Genomic DNA, 15,525 nt, shown 5'->3' with positions numbered 1-15,525 from the left:
TGGGGTTCTGATCTTTTGTAACTGAAGTTCAGGTGATGAATCAGGAATGACAGAAGCGTTCTTGAAAATATCTACGAGCTGACCAAGCAGTCTTTGCGCTTCCGACCGAAGAGAAACAAAAGTACGCTAGAGAGATTGGTAGTATTCAAGGATACGGTAACGACATGATTCTGTCTGATGATCAAGTTCTTGATTGGATCGACCGTTGTATCTCACTACTTACCCTGAAGATCAACGTAAACTTCACTTCTGGCCTGAGATTCCAGCTGGTTTCAGGTAAAAGTTCATACTTCTACTCAATGTTCAAAAAATCGTTAGGCCTTTATATTAGAGGCTTTATAGAGGAATTTTTAGAACACTGCTTTGGTTATTGACTTTGGTGATTTTTTCAGGGAAACTTTAATGAATATACAATGAAGCAACACGTAGGTATGAGCAGTCTTTAAAGGCATGGCAAGATCGTTGGAACTAGATGAGAATTGCTTTTTCTAGACATGTATGGAGAAAACGCTATGATGGATACAAGATTTAACTTGTATCCACCATGTCCAAGGCCAGACAAGGTTATTGGTGTCAACCACATGCTGATGGCTCTGCTTTCACTCTTCTCTTACCTGACAAAGACGTGGAAGGGCTTCAGTTCTTGAAAGATGGCAAGTGGTATAAAGCTCTATCGTTCCTGATACTATTCTGATCAATGTTGGAGATCAGATCGAGGTAAAATCTCATGTAAATATTGCAAATGGTTGGTGTAGAATTGAGATACTCTCTCGTTGGTGTTCAGATAATGAGCAATGGGATATACAAGAGTCCGGTTCATAGAGTGGTGACTAACAGGAAAAGGAAAGGATATCTGTTGCAACGTTTTGTGTTCCTGGTGCGGACCAAGAGATTCAACCTGTAGATGCGCTTGTGACCAAGACAAGACCAAGATTGTATAAGACGGTTAAGAAGTATGTTGAGCTCTACTTTGAATACTATCAACAGGGTCGAAGACCGATCGAAGCTGCTTTGATCTGATGATACTTTTCAAGTCTTGTTCTTGGTTTTTTCACAAATGAATCTGTTTCTTTCATTGCTAGATCACTAAAGAGAATAATACAGTTGCTTTGATTTTTGAACTGTGAGGTCTGCATTGTGTTGCTACTTTTGAGAATACTATGAGGTCTGAAGTGAGATTGAGATTTGGGTGTGGTTGTGATTTGAATGTGAAGACCAGAATTACACTACAAGAAAAATGAGTTTATTAGCGGAGGAAAACGCTATATAACGATACAATAGCGGTTTTTGAAGCGTTGTATCATCGCCCGTGATAATAGGTAAAGGACATTACATAGCGGTTTTTAACACTGCTATCTTTTCTTCCGCTACGATAGCGCTTTTCTATCTGCAATTAAATATTCTTTAATAGCGTATAATTTTTGTTATTATTACATTATTAAAAAATAAGAAAAAAAATAAGAAAAAAAATTTAAAATTTTATATATCAATTCTTTTATACCGATACATGAAAGTAAACTAAACTAAACCAATTTTTTAAAGAAAAATTGAAAAGCTAAACCTAAAACTAAAACCTAGTCTACGTTCTTTCTCCGCCTCTCTTCTTCTTCTTCTCTTGCCCGCCTCTCTTCTCTTCTTGCTTGAATCTACCTCCATCACTACAGCTAGCTTACCCTTCCTCTTCCATTATGACTTCGTAGGCCTCTTTTTGTGCATCGCCCGTCGTCTTCGTAACTCCCCGCCGTCTTCAACCTCTTTGTACGTCGGCCGCCGCCTCTGTCTCTGGATCATCATTACCTCCTTTATGTCATCATTATTCCAGATCTGTAAACAAAAGCAATAGATTTTATTTAAAAAAAGATGAAAAGAAGATGAACGCTTAAGTAGAGATAGACCAAGGGGAGGAGGCGAGGGGTCATGGTTTCCAGACTTGAGCAGAGGTGGTGAGCTTAAATCCGTGACGACAGACAGCAAGTTTGAGAGATCGTGAGATGAGGATTGAAGAGATAGTGAGAGAGGAGGAGACGAGAGATTGCTAGAGAAGAAGAGACAAGAAATGCAAAAAAAAAAAATATTAAGTGAATCACTTATGCTCCTTAGATCGAGTTAAATCTACGGTGGAGATCAAATATAGAAGCTATCCTCACCCTCCTGTTTTCACCAATGAAAAAATTTTCTCTTTGTTTTATTAACTGACCAATTAGAAAAAAAAAAAAAAAGATTAACAAAAGAATGAGTTATAACGATTGGATTAAAACCAATCAAAATTGTTTATTGTGTAACTAATTTTATTAATATATAACCTAAATTATCATTTACGTTTATAAAGTTAATGAAGAACTATTGAATTTCAGATTTAAAGTATAAGATTTTAGAGCAAAAGTCTATGTGATAGAGTTCTAAGGTTAGATTTAAGGTTTGAAAAATTAAATTTGAAAAGATTATATTTTTATAAGTATTATCTTTCAGATTTTTGATAAAAAAAAAGGTTAAGGTTTTGTGTTGAAATTCTGTGAGTATAGATATAATAAATTTATTTTAGTCTTAACGTGTATGTTTTAGTATTGAAATTTTAGAACTATCAAATATGAAGTTTATGATTTTAGATTTAGAGATTATGTATAATATAGGGTTTGTATTTAATGTATATAGGTTTGGTGTTTAATTTTAAAATATTTAAGTTTATAGTTCTATATTTAAGATTTGGAGTTTAATTTCTAAAATATTATAAGGATTATAACTATATTAGTTAAATTTAGCTTTTTAGAGTATATGGTTCAGAAGTTTGTTTAGGGTTTAAGGATTCAAAAAGTATACTATAATAACGTTTATTATTTTATGTGCTATTAAATGAATACTATCATAGCGTTTCCAATTATGCCGCTCTATCATAGCGTTTCCAAAAATACAAACGCTATCTAAAACCATCGGATATGTCAACTATAGCAGAAAACGAAAAAACGCTATCCTGGTCTGCTATTAAAACACATTTTTCTTATAGTGTTAGCTTGATTTTTTTTGGAATGGTAGATGCCAAAGAAATTCCACAAGTGAATGGAAACACACAATAATAAAATATTTCCTTCAGTTAATTTATCTTTTTTAGTAATTTTGATTACATAACTACTAGATGAATTAAATATTTGGGAAATTGGGAAAACAGTCCATATTGAAAATAGTCTATCTATATATACCTTTGTATTAATTTGTCAATATTGACACAATTACCTTTACATTTCCTAAATAATTATCAGATATTATATATAACTCAGAAAAATATAAAAATCTATAAACTCATGTGAATTTTTAACATGTTTAACTATACAAATTTTTTAAAAAAAAATTGTTTGCCAATCTATGTTTTCTAGAATATATATTATAACCATTTTTGCAAGGATATAATGGATATTCTAATTTTTATATACGTTTTAGATAGGTTATCTATCTATATATAAAATTGATTTTTTCTCTTCTGCTGACAAGTGGCAGGGGGTTTTTCAACACATGTCATCCAAGTATTTTTTTACATTTTAGACACTTCTTTTTTTAGATTATTGCAATTGGCCAAGTACTTTCTAATTGTACACTATCTAGTCATTTTCGCACTAACTATTATCGTATGAAGTTTGATAATCTATTTATTGTTCACTAGAATTATATTTACATATTTAATTTATTCACGACTAAAAATAACATAAATTTTGTTATTTTATTATTTTTACTATTTCCTATTATTTAATTTACAAATTATATATTTATTTAACTATTAAAAATATAAAATGACCAAACTAATAAGAAGAAATTAGAGTGCAATAACTTAATCAAAACATAAAACTTCCACTGTCAGAGAGAAAAAAACAAAATATCATAGTAACACTAACTCAAAAAAGGTTTGGAGCTGAAAAAAAGATCAACAAAGAAACTAACCTATCTCATCTTACCATATAATATAATGTCTTGGATAGAATAAACAGATGTCAGAAAAAAGTAAAAACATAAAATATGAGAAATCAATCTCCAGAACACAAAGGATCGCGATCAAGCACCAGCGCAAAAAAAAATCAAAAAAGTGGGTCAAAGAAAAAATAATCATCGTAAGAACAAAGTCACCACGAAACAAAAAGACGCAAGTCTAAAGCACCGGAAGCACAACCACCAGCTAAGAGATAAAAAAACACCTCACAAACTAAACAAGCACATACAAGGCGTCCATGCCATCGAAAAACCACAAAACTCTGAATAGAAGAAACCAAATCTCCAAAAGACTAACTCCGAACACCTGCACCAAGGGATGCATGAGAAGAAGATAAACAACCTGAGTGGGGGAGAATGGAAGCCAACCACCAAAAAACAAAAGCTTAAGCTTGAGACCATAAACAACCTTTCAAGCGCACAAAGCATACGTAGAGAAAATACTTTTCAAGCCTGGAGTAGCAAATATGGCGAAAGGAAGAGCCACCAGAGACGTGATCAGCGATGACAGGTGCAACGAGATGAGAGAACAAAGAGATAAAAAGAGACAAAATAAAATCAACAAACCGTGTAGCCATCCTCGAACTATGAAAAAGAGATGGAAGTTAGATCACCAAAACCAGATCTTGAAAACCAAGACAAACAGAGACTATCGACGACAAACCAACGACGAGGAAGACAATATCAATGACAAGTAAACTCTGACCCAACCCAACGAGATGTAGTTTCTAACCTTAGCCAAAATCTAAGAAAAAAGAGGACCAATATTGACCGAAATAACCTACAACTTTGTAAGAAACAACCGCACGACATGGAACTAATATGTCTGATCTATAATAAATACCAGATAATCTCACAGAAAAAGAAGGTGAGGAAAAACAAGAGCTCGGAGGTGAGTCTTTTCCCAGTGATAGTGAGAAGCACTGCACACTGTAGAGGTAAATGAAATACATAGATGGTGACGGCTCAATGTCAAAATATGGGGAAGAGTGCAAAAAACATCTAAAAAGAGTAATGTTAAGAAATGTGAAAAATCAAAATACAATTTTGACGTCGTTAATCTTAGAATCAACAAATGCCTAAAAGAAAAGTTATTGAAACTCAATATGTTTTACATCCGAAACTCACTTCACCACTAACAAGTAGCATTATACATACAACAACACATTATTAAATGACAAACACATAATATATTAACTTATTACCTACTACTACATAATATAATAAAACACAAAATAATGATCTTCGCAAATAAATATTGACCACATAATCACATCATCCAAAAAATCATATTTAAAAACAATAAAATAATATTCCGCGTATATATTGTAACGTTTTCTCTGTGATCTAAATATAGAATACGCTAACTTCTGTTCTAACCGCTTTTATTTGTTAATACAATACATATTTTAAGCTTTGCACTGTATTTTAAAAAAACATGAAAATGTTAATTTATGTTCTATTTTTTACTTTACTATCTTTCTTAGATAAAACAACTACTATTACGTGTGTGCTATGTTTTAACGGATTATAATTTATATTCTCACCATATCTTTATCGTTCTACCATGCTGAGAACATATAATATATATTTTGGTTTAATCTATTTTTTAATCTGAGAAATTTTAGGAAACAATCATAAATGATTTTATTTAAACTTATATGAGTTATTTTTTAAAAAAATTTTGAATATAATTATTATAAAAATACATGATTTTTATTTTGTTAAAAATTTGATGTTATGCATAATGTAATTAATATGTATATTTGACTTATATATAATTACAGTTAAAGCGTCGTGTTATGTTTTTTTATTTATATGTAAATAAAATATTTCAAAATTTTGATTTTATATACAATATAAATAAGTTTTTTTTTAGTTTTTATATTTTATTTTTATTAATTTTATCAGTTTTTTAGTTTTATTTTTTTTTTACGTTTATTTGATTTGTGTATATATAATTAAAATATGAAATTAAATTATATTCTAATGAAATATCTTTTTATCTTTTTACTATTTTATCAAATACAGCTTTGATTATATACTATAAATATATTTAAAATACTGTATAAATTACATAAATAAAAATACGAAATTAAATTATATTTGGATGAATATATTTTTTCTTTTTAATTTTTATTAAATATAGAATTGATTATGAATTATACATATATTTAAAATATTTTACAAAATACATAAATTATTAGTTTAATAAATAAAAACAATATAAACTACATAAATTCGTAATTATTAAACATAAACTGTAATTTAAAAATTAAATTAGAGGATTATAAGGTTAATTTCATATTAAAAATAATCAAAGGTATAGACAAAATTATAAAGTCAGGTATTAAATGTCAAATAGATTTTGAATATGGCCTTATTAATTAACCAATTTCTCCTTAAATATTTCAATTTTTCTTCTAAGTATTTCAATTTTTCTTCTAAGTATCAAACTAAAATGTAAGAGAATATATAAACTGGTTAACTATCACTCTTTTGGTTCTGGTTCCATAGACATGCTTTGGACAATAATTGAAACAACACCCATTAACAAAAGAAAAATGAAACAACGCAAATATTGAAACCGTAGAAAAAGAATATCAAAGCATATAAAATCAAGCAACACAGAAAAAAATAATTAGTAGATTATACCATTTGTCTCCATCTTAACCGGAAATTTATGACAATTTGCACTTCCGAATTTGTTCGGTCAGAGAATTAGATTATTATTCCACAATCTCGCAGCTCCATACAATGTCCATATATACGCAGTCACACAGCCGTACGTATGCAGAATTATTATGTGGATATTAGTAAAATGGGATGTGTTTGCAGTAAGCACTTAGGAGGAACAAGAACAAGGCATGAAAACATCTCGCTTCTTGCTTCTCAAACCTTTTGTAAGTCTGTCAATACACATTAATTTTGACACATGTTTAGTTACTAACTTACGACGTAGTTATTATTAGTTATACTGCATGGAGGTTTACTTATTTTACACGAATTGGTAGAGACCAGAGAGTAACATCTTTAACTGGTCTTGAGGGTTTGCAGTTAGCGATGCTGAGGTTGAAGTTCTACATGAATTGTTCACCAAACTCACTTCTTGTGTCAGTAGCGACAACCTTATAACCAAAGTTAGACTCCAAAATATATATTCTTTTCTACAATGTGAATAGAAAAGGTGTGCTTGTGTTATGACTATATATAGGTTTGTTTCAGGAAGGTTTTCAGTTTATCTTAACCAAGGACACCAAGAGACGAAGTCTTTCTACGGAGCGGGTAGAATTTCTACTATATGTATATAAATTAAACTTCTTGTAGTCAGTCCTGCTTTTATTACTGAGACAGACATGATCAATTTATATTTCTCACACGTACTTCTCTTAATAATCTTAAAGAAAGTACAATATTCTATGTAACTTTACATTACTCATATCATACGTATACATGCAGATGTTTGGATTGTTCGATATGAGAAACGATGAGGCAATTGATTTTGGAGAGTTTGTACACTCTCTCAACATTTTCCATCCGAACTCCACCCAAAGAGATAAAGCCTTATGTATAGTTGAAATTTTACTATATATTTAAAAAAAAAAAACTATAAACCATGATTTTTTGTGTGTGATAAAGGTCCCATGTTAAATCTTATCACTTGTTTATAAACAGTTGCATTTCGGCTATATGATACTCGTCAGACTGGATTTATTGAACCGGAAGAGGTACGTCGGTCATTGTTGTCACACAAAATAACAAGAACACCAAAAATAAAAGAAAACTAAACATATATCTCTAATACCGTATAAGAAGAATCACAGGTGAAAGAGATGATAATAGACGTTCTAGAGGAATCAGAACTGATGCTAACCGAGAGTATCATCGACTCGATTGTGTCTAAGGTAGATAATTATGTATAAACGCAATTTACGAAACTAAAGGTTATAGACCGGTTTAACATTTTAGTTATTTATTATATACTGTTCATATCTTTTTATATCACATCACCATTTCTGTGTTGATTTATCACACTAAACATAGATACATACAATAAAAAATCTATAAATTAATAATGTTAGGACTATGGTATTTTATTAATTTATAGAGTTATTAATTTACAAAAAGTTGCTTTTTTAGGTTTTTTTTCTATTTTTACTTATAAAATATGAAAATAGTTGATTTACTGTATATATTGATATACATTAATTAAATTTTAGAAATTAGACTTTCATATTGTTTTACGACATTATTTGATGTATATTTTTATGTTTCATAGAATTCAAATGTGATTTTCGATATAATTTTACAAAATATTATCATAATATATTGAAATTTTAAGAAAAATAGAGATACTTTCATTGTGAATATAAAACCAACAATATAATGTTTAGTTTGTACTTATATATAATATATATATATATAGATTATTAGTTTATGATTTTAATGGGATAATATATTTATATAGGACTTTCTAAAAAATTATCATCTTATTATTTTATCGACTTATGTCATAAACCGGCATAACTTGGGACCGGAGAAATTATAGTATTTATTAATTTATCAAATATTAATTTATAGAGTTTCTAGTATCAAATTTATAAGGTTTCCTAAACTAGAATTACACATCTTAATAAGATGAAAATCATATCCCTAAAAATCTTGATTGTCATTAGTTGTGATTGTTAAAGTCTCAAGTGTGATTGCCTTGGTGGTTGATAGTGGGAGATCGATATCTCACTAAATTTTGCAGACATTTGAAGAGGCGGACAGGAAGAAAGATGGGAAAATAGATTTGGAAGAATGGGAGAACTTTGTGGCCAGGCATCCTTTGATTCTCAAGAACATGACCATCCCTTTCTTGAAGTAACTTGCTTCTTTCCATATAACATATATACACATTTAACTTTATAAATACGTGGAATTTTTTTTTGGAAAAAATGAACCTTTTCTTAATGAGTGCTTCTTTTTAAAACATCTCTGGGCACCAGCTTCCGGTTCTATACTGCGTGTATATTCTTCTTGTCATATTTCTCTCTCTCTCTGTGTAATTTTTCAGTGTTTTCTTCTTTGATTAGCCATTTGTGTATCCTTGTCCTTCATAAATGAAGACATTTTTCTTATATCGAGCCTTTTCATTTCAGGGACTTACCACGAACTTTTCCATGCTTTCTCCAATAAAAGTCAGATACTGACAGGTGATGATGGGTTGTCGATGGCTAAAGAGTAGAAGGATCAAAGGTTCTTTTAGAAAATGATAATAATCAAATGCAATATGCATATTCTTTTGTAACAAAATGTCTTTGCATTATTGTTGGCCTAATGGCCTATAACAAGATCTTTAAGGTTCAGTGAGAGTTTTATATGGCTATGGACTGGTACTTGTTCACATTAGAATAGCACTAGAAACACAATACTATTTCACAGTACATTATTATTGATTTTTTTAATATTACACATTGTTAATATTATACAAGTACATTTTCACATAGTTATACGTTATTAGTGCATGGCACACATGAGTTCCAGGTACTTAACATTCATCATCAAAGCCATGGAGGAAACAGAGAACTAACCTTATTGCTTCTGTTTATTTCCATGCTCTTATTATACTATCTTATATAAACCATCACCCTGTTGAAGCCTTCTCATTCTTCATGATCATATGGAAAGATTTAACTCTATCTTCCCCAACGATCTCTCTAAGAACATCATCTTCAATCTTCTCAGCTTGCCAAAGAGACGGATCCTCAACAAAATCCTCACTAAATATCATACTCGAAACCCATTCTTTCCACGTCGTCCTCTTGTACTTGTCTTCCTCCAACGTTCCTCTAGACAGGAGCTGATAAACATAAACAACTTTCTGTTGTCCCGGTCTGAACGCACGAGCTATGGCTTGCTTTGTCTTTGAAGGGTTCCACTCCGAGTCAAGCATGATGACCCTTGACGCCGCGGTTAAGCTAATCCCTTCTGCGCAAGCCGTGATCGAAGCTAACAAGACTCTTGATGGGTTTCCAGGCTCTTCAAACTTGTCTATCACTCTACCTCTCTCGAAAAGCTCTTGATCACCCGTTAAGGTCAAGATCTCTCTCCCTCTCTGCCACCTGAAAATGCTCTCAAACAGTTCTATAAACAGACGGATCGGTGCAATGTTGTGGCAGAAGATCAAGATCTTCTCCCTCTTGACCACTCTGAACACTAGGTTAAGCACAAACATGACTTTAGATCCTTTCTTCGCGTCGTGCTTGAGCCTTTCGATCTCTAAAAGTTCTTGCGCGTTCAAGAACTTGGCGCAACAGGCTGAGGTCTTGACCAACCAAGGATGTATAGCTGCTAATGTAACAAGAAGCTCGAGCTCTAGTAGAAACCCGTGATAAGACGCCATCACGTTTCCAAGCTTTGTGAGGATCTTATGCTGTATATCCGTTGAGTTCATCAACAACGTATAGATCTGCAAACCGGGAAGAGCATCGCCGCCGCCACTTCCTTCATAGTTATCAATGAAGCTAGTAGTCATGTTCCTCAGCATGTTGAGACCTTGAAGACGTTCATCTCCCACACCAGCGTCAATCTTCTTGGCGATGTTATCAAGAAAGAACTTACGAGCTCTGTTCTCAAGAAGGTGAGGCGCTTTATTCACGCCTTGATTCGCCTTGAACTTCTTATCCAACTCCATTAGAACTTCATGAACAAACTTTGGTCTAGCTAGACACAAAGTGTTGAAGTACTCACAGAAGTTGTTTTGAAACAAAGTGCCAGAGAGAAGTATTCTCAAGTCAGTACCAACTTTCATCAACCCTTTGCGTAGTCTCGACTTAGTACTCCTAGGGTTATGTCCTTCGTCGAGAATAAGAAGGCCAGGACTCTCTCTTAGCACCTTGGCCATGTACTTCCTGTGAGCAAACTTGGAGTCCTCCCTCATCAAAGTCAGAAACGAGGTGTAACCCATTACAAGAACGCTAGGGTGGGCGTGCCATTTCTGTATCTTCTCTAAGCAGTCAAGAACATGCATAACATCTTGGCTAGGTTTAGGAACTCTATTGAAGTTAACTACACTGTTCTTCTTGAATACACAGTAGGTTCTTCGTCCATGGATCAAATGAACAGGAACTGGGATCTCCCATTTGATGAACTCCTTGTACCACGTGTAGAGAGTTGTTTTTGGAGCAAGAACCAAAGGTCTCTTACCAGGAAACAGCTTTAAGTAGCTTGTGAGGAAAGCAATCATTAGGAAAGTTTTACCAGCTCCTGGAGCATGAGAGATCACACAGCCTCCTATGTTGTCTGAAGTGGGATCCATAAGAGGAGGCTCCACAGATCCTGCTAGGTTTCTCCAGAGAAACTCGAAAGCTCGCCGCTGATGCATATGGAGTTTCCTCTTAAGGTGAGGTATTAATGCCCAAACGTTATCACTTTCTTCAGCTGTAAGCATCTCAGGAGAATCGTTTGACATAGTGAAGTCTTTGCTTGTGGATTTTTTGTGGCTCAGTTTAGTCTTTATGTCATCTTCTTCTATCTGCTTAGTCTCTATAGTCCACTTCTTATGTTTAGCCTATTCAAACCAAACCACAAACACAATCAATTAGTCCATTCGATTCATATTAAGTGTCGTTTTAGCATTTAAATTTTGTTTCGGTTATAAGTATCATTTTACATTTCCTATACATGTAGTAGATAAAATTTCCAGCTCTTATCTTTATATTTGAATTCATTAATTAACAAAAATCAAACAAAATAATGTATTAATAGGGATAAAACAGAAAAAATTACTAGTTTTCTAATTTTATGTGCAAAAACCTTAAACCATTCTTGATGGAGTATTGAGCGAAGTAACATTATATGTTTGTAAAGTGGTGAGGAGTTTCACTTACAAAAGGTGCAGAAACATGTTTGATCTCACTTCCTACATGACCACATAACCTACAACACATCCCAATCTCTTCATCCAGCATATATTCATGTTCACAACCACTTTTCGCTTTTTCAAAAGCCTCATTGTCCACTCTTACCTACATTATCAACATGTATATAATAAAGTTTTAAGAGATACGAGGAGATATTTGGAAGAGAATCATATAAATAATACCTCATTGTCGTCAAGAATGTAAGAAGAAGCCAGGCAGAGTTCCATTTCTCTCCATAACATATCATTCTCTGAAGTCTCTCCCTCACCATCCTCACTAGAGGCTCCTCCCATCTCCCATCCATGCGGTTTAGAAGCGAAGTTCGTCTTCTTTAACTCCTCCCACTGGTCAACAACACTGGCCGGCTCGTTCAAGGATGCAATTGTTGAATCGATGTTGCTCATGTATGCATCTATCAGCTTGTTATAAGCACCTGCGCTTAGTGTTACTTTCTTATACACCTTTGGTTCATCAGAACACTTATTCTTTTGAGCAGCTGACCGCGATGATGATCTGGTTACTCGTGTTTGAACCGACTTCACCACGTGGTTAGGACCTTTCCAACATAGATCAGACTCCATCATCTCTTCCATTTCAGTTGCTTTCTTACCAAACTTAGCAGACTTGCTTCGGTAGTTCTCAATATCATCAAAGTACTGGTTTCTTGAGAAACCGCCACCTTGGTCCAAGCTATTAGCATTAAGACCAAACTGTTCCAATGGTATAGGATCAAACACTGGAGTGAAAGGAATCACAGTCAGCCCAAACTTCTCTTTCCGACCAAGTTCACGTCCTCTCTTCTTATCTATCATAACAATCTGACCTTGTCTACGTTTTGGTATCACTTGTAGAGACTTCCTTTGTTTTACACCAGGTCCACGTCTTCTCTTCTTCTCTACCATAACAATCTGACCTTGTCTACGTTTTGGTTTCAATCGAAGTGACTTAGATCTTTTTATCTTGAACAAATCATTTTGAGTATCATCATCCTCCTCATGGCCACTATCTTCTTCTTCGTAGTAGTAGTACTCATCTTCCATACTAACTACATCCAACTTTTCAAACCGGTATGGCATCATCCGCACCCAACCATCATTTGTATCTAGCTGATAATCACATCCGGTATACCTATCCGGTCTCATAACTCTTCTCTTGGACCGACGCAGTTCCACAACATCATCTTCTTCAGAGTAGAGTTCTGTTTCTTGGTTCACTTCAAGATCTACTATATCCGCAGGATTAAACATAACCACTTTGGATAAAGAGACACCGTCTTCCACCGTTATATTCATAGAGCTCAAAGAGCTGCTAGAGGCTTCATCCGTTACAATCTCATAAACCATCTTTGTTTGCACTGTTCTGACATGAAACACAATGTTTTTCATTACCGAAGTGACAAGCAACCAAGAAAGATCCGGCAAGAAGTTTCCTAACGAGAGTCTTGTTTTCATCAGTGTAGTGCAGTCCTCAGAGAACTTCCACCTGTAAAACTGATCACCACTTTGTTCCTTGTAAAACTTTTGGAGGATGGAGATTTGGTTTAGACCGATGATCACGGAGTCTCTGTTGATTCTTTGTCCTTCCATTCCAATGCAGCCTTGGTCTATGTAAATTTTGACATAGATCTCGCATGTGCATTCAGATTCATGTGGCTTCCTCTCTATAGAAACAATCCTCGCGTCGATCCAAACCTATTCAAGAAAGAAACAGATCATACATGAGCTGAAATAGTATTTTTGGTTAGAGTGTTTCAAAGTTGCATGCACATACCGGTTCCAAGTCATCTTCATGGAGAGGGTAGAGAACACAAACATCGATACCAGGTCGGAGGAAACATGTGCAGTCGTTCAAGGTAGCCTTTCTTGATCTGAGACGAAGCCTTTGGAAGGGACGTATATCTTCCAGTATATAACCGTTCTCTAATAGAGGTACTGTCATCTTTCCATGTTGGATCCTTATGTATTCAACAGGGTTCCATGTACCACAGGAGAAGATCTCGAAAGCTACACATTTAGAAAGGTTTCTCTCCATTAGTCAAAGTAATCCAGTCCACACTTTTGACACTCTGAGTTGCATATATAAAGCAACACTTACGGAATGGATCAAATGGATGCTTCAAATCATAGAAACGTCTTCTCTTCATCTTTTTTTTAATGTTTTGGGTCAGTTAACCCAAACGCATAGTACCTGAGGATCTTGTGATGGAAACAAAAGTAAGAATGAGTACTGAAAGGACCAGGTACAAGTAGACATGGGCGAGATAAGTATAACTTTTGTCCATAGCCGTAAATATGATAAGTTATAACGAGAAACCGGCTAGGAGTTGGTCTAGTGGTTAATTTTTTTAGATTATATAGTAGGTTCAAGTCTAGGGTCTTTTTTCAAAAGAGGAGAGTGAATTTAAAATAGTTTACGTCTCTAAGAGAGGTACGGGGCCTGCGGGTTCAAGACGTTCTAATCATTCAAAACAAAGTTATAACGAAAAAATCTCATAATGCAGAAAAGAGAGAGAGTTTGGTTTTAGATTTGTAATTGTATATCTTTTTCTCCACCACAAATTGAGAGATTATGCATTGCATGCTTCTTCTACCGCACAAAATTTTGGTCTCATATGCACAAAAGAACAGAACTCTGTAACTACAAACATTATTTGATAATCACTTCCATCACCCTTGATCTAACCAAACCCACTTCATCGGAAAAAGTCCACAAGTGTTAATCTTTGTTTTTATCTTAGCTAAAAACAAAACTCATATATTTCCTCTAGAAGAGAAAAGCCAAGAGGATGCAAATATATAATAAAGCCACTAAAACGGTTAGAAAAAATAGTAACAATCCCCCTTGTGATCAACAAAATCCAGATATCTAACAAAAAATCAAAAATAAATAAAGAATAATAAGCAAAGGTGATACAAAGCAAACGATCATAATGATTATCACCTAAAAGATAAATCATGAAGCATAAAAGCAACACAAGAGAGACAAACAAAACTGGGATTGAGAAGCCAAGAAATGTAACAATGATCGAAGAACAGAGTCAGTGAGAGTGACCTTGGAATATGAAACGAATCCAGAGTCTGCAGTACAGAGCGATGATTTACTATTCCATGATCCAGGGGCAATAGAGGTAAAGAAAGATGAAAAGAAACTATATTATACTGTAAAAAAGGACGGAGACTTCAATACCACACTGGTTACTTTAGAGTCTTGGTCACCGTGATTCCGTGAAGTTGCCTATTAAAAAATATTGTAGAAAAGTTTGCATGAATACCTTTTTTTCTTGTTGACGATTATGAAAAAAGGCAGTCTCCGATTGACAAATATACCGAGCGAGAGGAGAGGTTTAAGGAGTGTCTGAGAGAGGACAGTTTGGTAATAATGTTTGCATGTTTCTTAAATGCACGTGTAAAATAAGCGGCTGTGATTTGTTCTTAGATAGATTTTCCGAGACGAGAGAAAGTCAAGCTCTGAGAATTCAGTGGGGTCGACACTAGAGATATCGCGGTAACTCTTTGACAGCGATTGTTGTAGAAGGTAGTACATACAGTAAAATAGTAAATTGTTACTATAAAAGTAAGAACTAGGTCTGTGCACGGATTGGATATCAGAGTTTTTGAAGGTATTTATGATTTGTCTCGTACGTCAC

The 15,525-nt window shown here is 33.8% G+C and overlaps 2 protein-coding genes, 1 long non-coding RNA gene and 1 pseudogene across 4 annotated transcripts; 2 read left to right on the top strand and 2 right to left on the bottom strand.

Moving 5' to 3' along the window:
• LOC125592732 overlaps window positions 1-1,186 on the top strand; it is a 1,551-nt pseudogene extending 365 nt beyond the window's left edge.
• A 272-nt stretch (window positions 1,187-1,458) lies between these two features.
• Window positions 1,459-2,071, bottom strand: LOC125592371. The gene is made up of 2 exons (XR_007328278.1): window positions 1,896-2,071; window positions 1,459-1,824 (listed from the first exon to the last, which is right to left on the bottom strand). It is a non-coding gene; the product is annotated as an uncharacterized LOC125592371 (long non-coding RNA).
• A 4,675-nt stretch (window positions 2,072-6,746) lies between these two features.
• On the top strand, window positions 6,747-9,323 carry LOC106439502 (calcineurin B-like protein 5). The gene is made up of 8 exons (XM_013880955.3): window positions 6,747-6,875; window positions 7,030-7,112; window positions 7,198-7,257; window positions 7,432-7,540; window positions 7,648-7,700; window positions 7,797-7,877; window positions 8,726-8,838; window positions 9,117-9,323. Exons 1-8 carry the CDS (start codon window positions 6,764-6,766, stop codon window positions 9,151-9,153), a joined length of 648 nt encoding a protein of 215 aa, XP_013736409.2. The 5' UTR covers window positions 6,747-6,763; the 3' UTR covers window positions 9,154-9,323.
• A 46-nt stretch (window positions 9,324-9,369) lies between these two features.
• LOC106442257 (SNF2 domain-containing protein CLASSY 2-like) lies at window positions 9,370-15,507 on the bottom strand. Of its 2 annotated transcripts, none has more exons than XM_048767413.1 (6): window positions 14,931-15,507; window positions 13,974-14,074; window positions 13,650-13,882; window positions 12,062-13,570; window positions 11,847-11,984; window positions 9,370-11,527 (listed from the first exon to the last, which is right to left on the bottom strand). In XM_048767413.1, exons 2-6 carry the CDS (start codon window positions 14,020-14,022, stop codon window positions 9,602-9,604), a joined length of 3,855 nt encoding a protein of 1,284 aa, XP_048623370.1. In that variant the 5' UTR covers window positions 14,023-14,074; window positions 14,931-15,507; the 3' UTR covers window positions 9,370-9,601. The 2 variants fall into 2 exon arrangements, with proteins under 2 accessions (XP_048623370.1, XP_048623369.1); XM_048767412.1 differs by having other exon boundaries at window positions 13,974-14,066.
• Window positions 15,508-15,525: the final 18 nt, after the last annotated feature.

Source organism: Brassica napus, chromosome C9, assembly GCF_020379485.1.
Source record: "Brassica napus cultivar Da-Ae chromosome C9, Da-Ae, whole genome shotgun sequence".
Lineage (NCBI taxonomy): Eukaryota > Viridiplantae > Streptophyta > Magnoliopsida > Brassicales > Brassicaceae > Brassica > Brassica napus.
Note: the sequence above shows the minus strand (reverse complement) of the source record. Positions and strands in the feature narration are given on the sequence as shown.

Coding starts and splice junctions, on each gene's coding strand:
- LOC106439502 (XM_013880955.3), top strand. CDS start 6,764: ATGCAGAATTATTATGTGGATATTAGTAAAATGGGATGTGTTTGCAGT. Junction 7,878..8,725: donor TCGACTCGATTGTGTCTAAG/GTAGATAATTAT, acceptor TAAATTTTGCAG/ACATTTGAAGAGGCGGACAG. Junction 8,839..9,116: donor ATGACCATCCCTTTCTTGAA/GTAACTTGCTTC, acceptor TTTTCATTTCAG/GGACTTACCACGAACTTTTC.
- LOC106442257 (XM_048767413.1), bottom strand. CDS start 14,022: ATGAAGAGAAGACGTTTCTATGATTTGAAGCATCCATTTGATCCATTC. Junction 13,883..13,973: donor GCATCCATTTGATCCATTCC/GTAAGTGTTGCT, acceptor CTAAATGTGTAG/CTTTCGAGATCTTCTCCTGT. Junction 11,528..11,846: donor AACATGTTTCTGCACCTTTT/GTAAGTGAAACT, acceptor TGGTTTGAATAG/GCTAAACATAAGAAGTGGAC.